At 41.7% G+C, this 12,161-nt stretch overlaps 1 protein-coding gene across 1 annotated transcript in view; it reads right to left on the minus strand.

The window, feature by feature from the left end:
* Positions 1 to 12,161, minus strand: part of LOC120022640 (KH domain-containing, RNA-binding, signal transduction-associated protein 3-like) — a 160,342-nt gene that overhangs the window by 43,592 nt on the left and 104,589 nt on the right. Inside the window, exons 4-6 of the mRNA XM_038966616.1 lie at positions 11,555 to 11,701; positions 10,214 to 10,356; positions 9,395 to 9,581 (exon numbers count right to left, since the gene is read on the minus strand). Coding sequence (XP_038822544.1) covers positions 9,395 to 9,581; positions 10,214 to 10,356; positions 11,555 to 11,701 — 477 coding nt within the window. The remainder of the gene's footprint in view (positions 1 to 9,394; positions 9,582 to 10,213; positions 10,357 to 11,554; positions 11,702 to 12,161) is intronic.

Genomic DNA, 12,161 nt, shown 5'->3' on the forward strand with positions numbered 1-12,161 from the left:
AACCCCCCAGAGTCAATACATGTATAGCTGTGAGTCTTTCTGGGTAAGTCCATTATTCTTTAAAAAATTCTTCAAGCTTCGTCAAGTTGGTTGTTGATCATTGTGAGACAGTCATTACAAGTCTTGCCATAGATTTTCAAGCCGATTTAAAACTTCTTATGGCTGGGGGCAGTATTGAGTAGCTTGGATGAATAAGGTGTCCAGAGTAAACTGCCTGCTACTCAGGCCCAGTTGCTAATATATGCATATTATTAGTAGATTTGGATAGAAAACAATCTGAAGTTTCCAAAACTGCTTGAATGATGTCTGTGAGTATAACAGAACTAATATGGCAGGCAAAAACCTGAGAAAAGATCCAACCAGGAAGTGGGAAATCTGAGGTTTGTAGGTTTGCTTATCCCATATACAGTGTCTATGGGGTCATATTGCACTTCCTAAGGCTTCCACTAGATGTCAACAGTCTTTAGAACCTTGTTTGAGGATTCTACTGTGAAGTGCTGGCTAATGAGAGCTGAATGTGTCAGGGCTCTGCCAGTGTGGCATGAGCTGATCACGCGCGCTCACATGAGAGTTAGCTCTGTTCAATTGAATTTCTACAGACAAAGGAATTCTCCGGTTGTACTTCGTTTGACATGTTTCTACGAACTGTAATATGACTTTTCGTCTGAACCTTCGCCTGGACTTGCCCGCGCATCGTGAGTTTGGATTGTGTACTAAACGCGTGAACATAAAGTAGGTATTTGGACATAAATGATGGACTTTATCGAACAAATCAAACATTTATTGTGGAACTGGGATTCCTGGGAGTGCATTCTGATGAAGAGCATCAAAGGTAAGTGAATATTTATAATGTTATTTCTGACTTCTGTTGACTCCACAAAATGGCGGATATCTGTATGGCGTGTTTTGTTGTCTAAGCGCTGTACTCAGATTATTGCATGGTGTGCTTTTTCCGTAGAGTTTTTTTAAAATCTGACACAGCGGTTGCATTAAGAAGTGGATCAAAAATTCCATGCATAACAGTTGTATCTTTTATCAATGTTTATTATAAGTATTTCTGTAAATTGATGTGGCTCTCTGCAAAATCACCGGATGTTTTGGAACTACTGAACATAACGCGCCAATGTAAACAGATTTTTTGATATGAATATGAACTTTATCGAACAAAACATACATGTATTGTGTAACATGAAGTCCTATGAGTGTCATCTATGAAGGTCATCAAAGGTTAGTGATTCATTTATTCTCTATTTCTGCTTTTTGTGACTCCTCTCTTTGGCTGGAAAAATGGCTGTTTTTCTGTGACTAGGTACTGACCTAACATAATCATTTGGTGTGCTTTCGTCGTAAAGCCTTTTTGAAATCGGACACTGTGGTGGGATTAACAAGAAGTGTATCTTTAAAATGGTGTGAAATACTTGTATGTTTGAGGAATTTTAATTATGAGATTTCTGTTGTTTGAATTTGGCGCCCTGCACTTTCACTGGCTGTTGTCAAATCGATCCCGTTAACCGGATCTTAGCCGATCTCAGCCATAAGAGGTTTTAAGTTAAAACTGTGACTATACCACAGGAACCTTCAATGTTGTTTTGGTAAGCAATTCCAGTGTATATTTGGCCTTGTGTTTTAGGTTATTGTCCTGCTGAAAGGTGAACTTGTCTCCCAGTGTCTGTTGGAAAGCAGACTGAACCAAGTTTTCCTTTAGGATTTGTATCCTAAAAAAAACTCCCTAGTCCTTGCCGACCGACAAGCATACCCATAACATTACGCAGGCCTCACCATGCTTGAAAATAGGAAGAGTTGGACTCAGTGATGTTTTGTGTTAGATTGGCCCCAAATATAACACTTTGTATTCAGGACAAAAAGTGAATTCATTTGTAAACTTTGGCAGTATTACTTTAGTGCCTTACTGTAAACAGGATGCATGTTTCACTCTGTAATTTAGGTTAATATTGTGGAGTAACTACAATGTTGTTGATCTATCCTAAGTTTTATTTTATTACAGACATTAAACTCTGTAACTGTTCAGTCACCATTGGCCTCATGGTGAAATCCCTGCGCAGTTTCCTTCCTCTCCGGTAACTGAGTTAGGAAGGACGCCTGTATCTTTGTAGTGACTGAGTGTATTGTGGAACAGGTCGAGAGCTTCAAGTTCCTCAGTGTCCACATCACTAAGGAACTATCATGGTCCACACACATCAACACAGTTGTGAATAGGGCACGACAACACCTCTTCCCCCTCAGGAGGATGAAAAGATTCAGCATTGGTCCTCAGATCCTCAAAAAGTTCTACAGCTGCACCAGTCAGAGCATCTTGACTGGTTACATCACCGCTTGGTATGGCAACTGTTTGGCATCCAACCACAAGGCGCTAAAGAGAGTCATGCGTATGGCCGATTATCAGGCTGTAACACAATACAATTTGGAAATGTGGAAAAAGTCAAGGGGTGTGAATACTTTCTGAAGGCACTGTAAGTGTTTTTCTGCTTAACATGACACACTACTTAATTCCCCAAAAGCCCCTATCACATATATAGTGCACAATTTTAACAAGGAATGGAATGCACACACTCTCCGCTCTCAGATGGAACTCATGTGTTGGAGTCCAAGGCATGTGATGTGACCAAGGCCTGCACCACACTGCATGGACAGGAAGTAAGGACGGTATGAGATATGAGCTTGTAGAAGTATTTCCATCACCAGGCATCACCCTGGAAATTACTTCACTGTTTAACAAGAAAGCTCTCCCCTCTCTGTCTGTGACTCTCCCTACACTACACTGTGTGCTATCCCTTCAGACACCATTCACTGTCTGTCTCCTCAGAAGTTACCCAAGAGTGGTAAAGATGCCTTTACTGGTTCTAACAGCAGACCTATAAACTTGCTGCCAGCTTTTAGCAAACTGTTGGAAAAAATTGTGTTTGACCAAATACGATGCTATTTTTCTGTAAAGAAATGAACAACAGACTTTCAGCATGCTTATAGAGAAGGGCACTCATCATATACTGCACTGATGCAAATGACTGATTGGTTGAAAGAAATTGATAACAAGAATATTGTGGTGGCTATACTGTTAGATTTCAGTGCAGCCTTTGATATTATTGACCATAACCTGTTATTGAAAAATCTTAAATGCTATGGCTTTTCAACCTCTGCCATATTGTGGATTCAGAACTAGAACTCAAAGGGTTTTCTTTAATGGAAGCGTCTCCAAAGTCAAACATGTAAAGTGTGGTGTACTGCAGGCCAGCTCTCTAGGCCCTCTACTCTTTTCTATTTTTACCAATGGCCTGCACTGGCATTAAACAAAGCATGTGTGTCCATGTATGCTGATGATTCAACCGTAGACGCATCAGCAACCACAGCTAAGGAAGTCACTGAAACCCTTAACAAAGAGTTGCAGTCTGTTTTGGAATGGGTGGCCAGTATTAAACTGGTCCTGAACATCTCTAAAACTAAGAGCATTGCATTTGATACAAATCATTCCTTAAGTGCTAGACCTCAGCTGAAATTGGTAATGAATGGTGTGGCTGTTGAACAAGTTGAGGAGACTAAATTACTTGGCGTTACCTTAGATTGTAAACTGTCATGGTCAAAACATATAGATTCAATGGTTGCAAATATGGGGAGAGGTCTAACCGTAATAAAGAGATGCTCTGCTTTTTTGACACCACACTCCAAAAAGCAAGTTCTGCAGGCTCTAGTTTTGTCTAATCTTGATTATTGTCCAGTCGTGTGGTCCAGTGCTGCAAGGAAAGACCTAGTTAAGCTGCAGCTGGCCCAGAACAGAGCGGCATGTTTTGCTCTTCATTGTAATCAGAGGGCTGATATAAATACTATGCATATCAGTCTCTCTTGGCTAAGAGTTGAGGAGAGACTGACTGCATCACTTCTTTTTGTAAGAAACATCAATGCGTTGAAAATCCCAAATTGTTTGCATAGTCAACTTACACACAGCTCTGACACACACACTTATCCCACCAGACATGCCACTAGGGGTCTTTTCATAGTCCCCAAATCCAGAACAAATTCAAGAAAACGTACAGTATTATATAGAGCCGTTATTGCATGGAACTTCCTTCCATCTCATATTGCTCAGATAAAGCAACACCTTGTGGCACAACTCCTCTCCCCTATTTGACCTAGATAGTTTGTTTGCATACATTGATATAGTTGAAGTCGGAAGTTTACATACACTTAGGTTGGAGTCATTAAAACTCGTTTTTCAACCACTCCACAAATGTCTTGTTAACAAACTATAGTTTTGGCAAGTCGGTTAGGACATTGTCCCGATCGTCGTAAGAACATTCGGACCAAAGTGCAGCGTGATATGGGTTCCACATGTTTATTCAATGAAACACACAAAAACAATAAAGAACAAACTAAACGTGACATTCTGGAGTGTTCACAGGCAACAACACAAAAACAAGATCCCACAAAACACAGTGGGGAAATGGCTGCCCAAATATGATCCAAAATCAGAGACAACGATAAACAGCTGCCTCTGATTGGGAGCCATACCAGGCCAACATAGAAATAAACAATCTAGATAGGAACACCCCCCCTAGTCACACCCCGACCTAACCAAAATAGAGAATAAAAAGGCTCTCTATGGTCAGGGTGTGAGAGACATCTACTTTCCGCATGACACAAGTCATTTTTCCAACAATTGTTTACAGACAGATTATTTTACTTAAAATTCACTGTATCACAATTTCAGTGGGTCAGAAGTTTACATACACTAAGTTGACTGTGCCTTTAAACAGCTTGGGAAATTCCGGAAAAGGATGTCATGGCTTTAGAAGCTTCTGATAGGCTAATTGACCTCATTTGAGTCAATTGGAGGTGTACCTGTGGATGTATTTCAAGGCCTACCTTCAAACTCAGTGCCTCTTTGCTTGACATCATGGGAAAATGTAAAGAAATCAGTCAAGACCTCAGAAAAAAATGGTAGACCTCCACAAGTCTGGTTCATCCTTGGGAGCAATTTCCAAATGCCTGAAGGTACCACGTTCATCTGTACAAACAATAGGAATCAAGTATAAACACCATGGGACCACGCAGCCGTCACACCGCTCAGGAAGGAGAAGCGTTCTGTCTCCTAGAGAATAATGTACTTTGGTGCGAAAAGTGCAAATAAATCCCAGAAAAATAGCAAAGGACCTTGTGAAGAAGCTGGAGGAAACAAGTACAAAAGTATCTAAATCCACAGTAAAACCAGTCCTATATCGACATAACCTGAAAGGCCGCTCAGCAAGAAAGAAGCCACTGCTCCAAAACCGCGATATAAAAGTCAGACTACGGTTTGCAACTGCACATGAAGACAAAGATTGTACTTTTCGGAAAAATTTCCTCTGGTCAGATGAAACAAAAATAGAACTGTTTGGCCCTAATGACCATCTTTATGTTTGGAGGAAAAAGGGGGAGGCTTGCAAGCAGAAGAAAACCATCCCAACCGTGAAGCACGGGGGTGGCAGCATCATGTTGTGGGGGTGCTTTGCTGCAGGAGGGATTGGTGCACTTCACAAAATAGATGGCATCATGAGTGCGGACAATTATGTGGATATACTGAAGCAACATCTCAAGACATCAGTCAGGAAGTTAAAGCTTGGTCGCAAATGAGTCTTCCAGATGGACAATGACCCCAAGCATACTTCCAAAGTTGTGGCAAAATGGCTTAAGGACAACAAAGTCAAGGTATTGGAGTGGCCATCACAAATCCCTGACCTCAATCCCATAGAAAATTGGTGGGCAGAACTGAAAAAGTGTGTGTGAGCAAGGAGGCCTACAAACCTGACTCACACCAGCTCTGTCAGGAGAAATGGGCCAAAATTCACCCAACTTATTGTGGGAAGCTTGTGGAAGGCTACCCAAAACGTTTGACCCAAGTTAAACAATTTAAAGGCAATGCTACCAAATACTAATGGAGTGTATGTAAACTTCAGACCCACTGGGAATGGGATGAAAGAAATAAAAACTGAAATAAATCATTCTCTCTACTATTATTCTGACATTTCACATTCTTAAAATAAAGTGGTGATCCTAACTGACCTAAGACAGGGAATTTTTTACTAGGATTAAATGTCAGGAATTGTGAAAAACTGAGTTTAAATGTATTTGGCTAAGGTGTATGTAAACTTCCGACTTCAACTGTATGTAGGCTACGTGTGCCTTTTTAAAAATGTATGTAGTTCTGTCCTTGAGCTGTTCTTGAGCTGTTCTTGTCTAATGATGTTCTGTATTATGGTATTTTTCATGTTTTGTGTGGACCCCAGGAAGAGTAGCTGCTGCTTTTGCAACAGCTAATGGGGATCGTAATAAAATACCAAATACCAAAATACATTCTTTATCCACACCTTTCTCATTATCAGCCCAAATTGAAATGACAAGTATTTCTGATTCCTAGTGAATGTTAAGAAATGGGTAACAGGCAGAATAATCACAATCCTATTACTACTAATTCCTGGCCAATGGGCTGAAAGGCAGGTCGGTAACAGGTTCCTTATGGCCTTTTGAGTGTATGTGTGTGTCTGTGCTTGCACGAATGTGTTTGTGTGCGTGTTTGCGTGGTCTATGAAATATCTTTAATGAGATTTGGATGCATTTACTGTATTGTGCAATCAGATTGCTAGGCAAATAATCTCATTCATAATTTAGTTTTATACAAATTAGATTTGCCAATAATCTGATATCGCTACTTACTGTTATTATCGAATCACTGATAATAGAGAGAGGCACAGTAAAGCCACTGAATTCTGAAAGTAATTGAATTACCAAAACAAAAACATCCTAACTCCAGAATGCTCAATACAGTAGGTCAGGGTTCCCCAATAGGTGGCCCACGGACCAAATTCGGTCCACGGGTGAATTTATTTGCCCACCCGGGAGCCCAAATCGATCCAAATGATGCATGCATTGGTAAGAAAACCGATTAAAATGTTACAAATCGCCGGTTCACTAAAGTTTTTTTTACTCATTTTATCTGTTTCTGCCTTATTCTGAAAATACCTCTAATCTGTTCTGATTGAATCGATTCATCCTCTCCTTCAGCCTATCGAACTTTGTGCATAAAACCGAGTATGACATTGATCTACAAGTTAGATAATTGTGTGCACAGTGCGGGAGAAGCAGCTGCTCGCACCAATGAGAGGTAGGCCTACTCTACCCCTGTTTTAATATTCGTAGGCTACATCTGCGTGTCACCTTCAGCATTCTTTTTGTATCTCTGTATGTGTAGGCCATCTATCTGATGCTATCTGGTCAAAAAGAGTATGACATTTTTGCCGCCCGTACCATTGAATGCAAGGGAAGCCAGCGAGCATTTGGCACCCCTTGAAAAAAAAAAGTTTCAAATAATAGCCAATCAGCGTTGAGATAAACTGAGTGAGCTCAACTAGGAATGGTCCTGGCATACCAAAAAAAAAGTTTCATGGGAAGCCAGTTTGGGTTTGGCTTCACTCCTATCACATCACATTGAGAGCAATATGTAACTAACATAAACAACTTGAATTGTTGCATCTCATTGTGTTGTTGTCCTAAATTGGCCGTGGGTGGCGCTGGTTTTACTTAATTCTCCGTACTAGCCAATGATTATAACTGTCACGTTCCTGACCTGTTTTCTGTTGTTTTGTATGTGTTTAGTTGGTCAGGGCGTGAGTTGGGGTGGGTAGTCTATGTTATGTGTTTTCTATGTTGGGTTTAGGTGTTGCCTGATATGGTTCTCAATTAGAGGCAGGTGTTTGACGTTTCCTCTGATTGAGAACCATATTAAGGTAGGCTGTTCTCACTGTTTGTTTGTGGGTGATTGTTCCTGTGTCTGTGTATACCACACGGGACTGTTTCGTTTGGTCGTTCGGTTTAGGTAGTCTGTTCCTGTTCGTGCGTTCTTCGTGTCTATTTGTAAGTTCGTAAGTTCAGGTCTGTCTACGTCGTTTTGTTGTTTTGTATTTTCATAGTGTTTTGTCAGTGTTTCGTCTGTTAAAATAAATCAGTATGTATTCATCACCCGCTGCGCCTTGGTCCGTTCATTCACCACAAGACGACCGTTACAATAACAGCAATTTTGATCCAACCATAAATTCATACATTGTACCCCTGGCCTGAGAGGATGGAAGTTCAATATGTAGCTAGATGTAGTATGCTAATGTTAACAAATTGCACCGAATCGTTTCAAACCAAAAGTATTGTTCCAAACTAAAACTATCGTATCGGAGCCCATGAATCTAGATATTGTCCTTGTAAGGAGACACGCATATCCCTAATAAATTGAGAGGTATATGTGATCGTATCACAATCTAATCAAGGTTTGAAATGATTCTGTTTTTGTCAAATACTATATCTGTTTGGGCTTCTTGAGGTCAGTCTGCAGTCTACAAATAATTTATAACCATGTTCCGGCCCCCCGACTTTCACTCAAGAAAAAATCGGCCCGCGGCTGAATGTAATTGGGGACACCTGCAGTAGGTGATATATTGTAATGTTAACTTCTCTAAAAACATGCTGGATAAACAGAACATGGCTTCAAGCCCTTTGGCTGAGCCAGACTGTCTGTAGACAAGGTAAAAACTGGAAGAATGAGGCATCAAGTATGAGCAAGAAATGCATCTCCTCCTCAGCAGTAATTTAATAGAAAACTACAAGAAACTATTTGTTAGCATCACTCAATGGTGACAACAACAGAGCAGTAGTTGTGTGTACTACCAACCCTCTACAACGATGGAGAGTAGTGGAGCTCATTCAGTCTGTAATTCACAGCGATATGGTGAAGATTTATCATCAGCCAGATGTCTGCAGTGCTCTCTCTCCCGGATCCCCAGGTGCAGGTGTGTGTCTGTGTCTGTGGAGCCAGTTTACCACTGTGACAATGATGTGAAGCAGATGGTCCAGCCGAGGCTCTTTACCAGTCATTCTCTACGACCTCCACCCATTCTAACTGCAGACCTCCATATAAACCTGTCAGATGTGGTTAGCTATGTACTGGCAGGGTACTTGTCCTTTCCTACCCCTCCTCCCGTCATCCTTTCTACTAAATATGCTGGGTTGGTGCAGCATCCCTGAGGACCTGCTGTGACAGTAAGGTGGGAGGTAGACGGAAGGAGGGAGTCCTCCTTGGCATGTGTCCAAAGGGTCTGACTCTAGAGTTAATATATTCTATCGCTGCCAGCTGTTCATATGGGCTCCCTCCAGAAACAACAGGTAAACTAGCATGCCAAGATTACCATAGCAGTTACCAGTAAAATCCCTTGTCAGTTTTGATAATACCAGGAGGATGTACCTGTATGCAGACACAATGTGTGTGTGTGTGTGTGTCTGTGTCTGTGTCTGTGTCTGTGTGTGTGTGTGTGTGCCAGGTACATGCATGAACACGTTTCCCTCTTACTGTGTAAATACTCACATATTCCCCATATGTGTCTTGTACTACGGGTGGCGGTGGTCTGTACCCCGCGGGCGGGGGAGCCCCTCGTGTTCTTTGTGCTGGCACACCCCTCCCTCGGGCGGATGGTACCCGGCTAGGGGGTGCCCCTCTCGGTGCTGCTCCACGGGGGACGGCTGCGTGGGGAGGGGGCACACCTCCTCGACTCCTACCACACAGGACAAGCAGGGAATTTTAGGCAGCGTCTCAAATATCACTCTATGTAGTGCACTGTTTTTGACCAGAGCCCTATGGCTTAAGTGGACCAGTAGGCTGTCAGCAAGATACCTCTGCAATTCAGACATAATCACATTACCGGCAGTGAGTATATGGTTTATGCATCTGACTTACTGTACACCACACTGCCTCTAGGTGTTCTTTCTTCTTTCACCTACATTAGGCATGCTAAATGCTATTTACTGTCTAATTTAAAACAGATCCAATTATAATCCCTCTCAGAGCAATACAAACATCTACACACACACACACTAACACACACATATCCCTTCTCTCTGACCTGGTTTATCTCTTCATCTGATGTTTCCTTTTATAAACACAAATATACTTTGCATTTAGTAGAACGCTTGAGAGTCACACAGCGTGCGTACTATAAAGTATTATGAATGGAGATGACTATTTGAGTATTATTCTAAGTTATCTGGGGAGTTACATCATAAAGAGAAAACAGCAGGACAGATGCATACAAACATTTATTTGAATGTCAATAGTTCTCAAAGTGTATCATTTGGGTCAGATGGTGTACCCCCCACACCAACACACACACACGTTGGCAGTAGGTACCTGATGGGTCCTGGGGCAGGTGTCCCTCTACCCCGTGCTACAGGCAGTTTGCCCCTCACCGCTGGCACCTTGGCATCCTCCGAGCCACCATTCAGGTACGTCAGCTCCTGCAGCTGCGCCTGTCGGATCTCATCATTGTAATCCTGCATACACACACACACACAAACAAACACACATACCCTTTTAATTACAGCATATTAAATGTACTATCTCCAGGGTTACAGCCCTGTAGGAATGTCTAATTAATGTACTATACAGTGCTTCTGTGACCAAGCAGTGTGTGTGTGTGTGTGTGTGTGTGTGTGTAGTGTGCATTATTTTTGTGTGTGTGTGTGTAGTGTGCATTATTTGTGTGTGTGTGTACGGGTGGGTGTGCATGCGCTCATGCGTGTCATGATGCTGCTGTGACCGCTGCTCCTCAGGCAGAGCAACACACTCCTGATCCCCCGTTGATAAAACCCAGGAACCCCATTTGGCTTTTTATCGTCACACACAATAGTTTCTCTCTCTGTGTGTGTGTGTGCTTTATCATCACACACAGTTGTATTCACCACTCAATGGAACGTAGCAATTAATATGGAAATCAGCATTTAATCATGCCTCCATGGAGACGATTGTCTTGTGTCTCCTCCATATCAACACATCTCTGTGTGTTTGTAAGGGAAATTTAAAGACGTCATTCATGAGCAGAAATAAATCATCATGGCTCGGAGTGAGACTGGAACGATCAAACATATCAACATGGGATGGAGAGATCATACTATTCTTCCATAATAGCATCGGACAGATCAGTCACATCCATAATAGCATGGAGTAAGAGTAAATAAACGTGATGTATGGGAGTCCCAGAGAGGGTTAGGCTGTGCTGAGTGCTTCCTGTCTGACTGTGTTACTCACTTATTCAGCTTAGTCAGTTATCCCCATGACTTCCCTTCCCTCAGAGGGACATGCGTCCAATCAGACAGAGTGGGATAGTGGTTCAACTACTTCAGCTGGCTGACTCGTAGAAGCAGAGGGATTGTGACTGGACTGGACCAGACTTCTGCCACTTGCTACTTCCTGTATAACCTTTACTGTACTATCTGGGTGTTCAATGTGGACACTGACACAGAGTATAATCACATGTCGCACAAAAGAAGCAGAGTAGCTGATGTAGATCTGCATTGCTTGCTGTTTGGGGTTTTAGGCTGGGTTTCTGAACAGCACTTTGTGACCTCCGCTGATGTAAAAAGGGCTTTATAAATACATTTGATTGATTGATTGATATATTTTGTTCATATGTTGGATTAAATAAAAAGAGAACAGGGTAACAGTAATGTGTGTGTAGGTGTCAGTACGTACAGGTATGAGGAACTTCTTGATCTCCTCCAGTGCGTGACCCATCCTATTGTAGGCCTCTGCAGGTGGAGCGAACACTTCTATGAGGACATGGAGGTCCTCGTTCAGGTGCTGATATTTGGCTTCTCCACTCTTCCGTAGCTCTTCCTCCTGGTGGAACAAAAAACAATCACATGTATTTATAAAGCCCTTTTTACACCAGAAGTTGTCAGAACGTGCTTTAACTCGGCCTATTATAATGTCACCTCAATTACTCCTCACAGTTTGTTGAATCAATACAGGATCAGCAAGACTGATCCAGCAAATGTGTTGGACTTGATTATTGAATTTAAACGTACTATATTTAGGGCGGAGTTAATCAGATAACTCTAGTTTACTTTTTAAAATGTAAGTGTACACATTTTTATAAATTGTGATTAATCGCATTGTCCGAAAGCATTTATAATATACTGACCAATCCAAACAATCTGTACAGCTAAAAACAACAGCGGGATGTCAAAACAAGTTGACATTGAGGTTAAAGTGCTTTATCAATTTACCAGATTTTGCTAACTGTTACTTTGGACAAAATCAAGACGTCAATATTCTTGTGATGTTTTTTTTATAAAAA

Source organism: Salvelinus namaycush, chromosome 27, assembly GCF_016432855.1.
Source record: "Salvelinus namaycush isolate Seneca chromosome 27, SaNama_1.0, whole genome shotgun sequence".
Taxonomy (NCBI): Eukaryota; Metazoa; Chordata; class Actinopteri; order Salmoniformes; family Salmonidae; genus Salvelinus; species Salvelinus namaycush.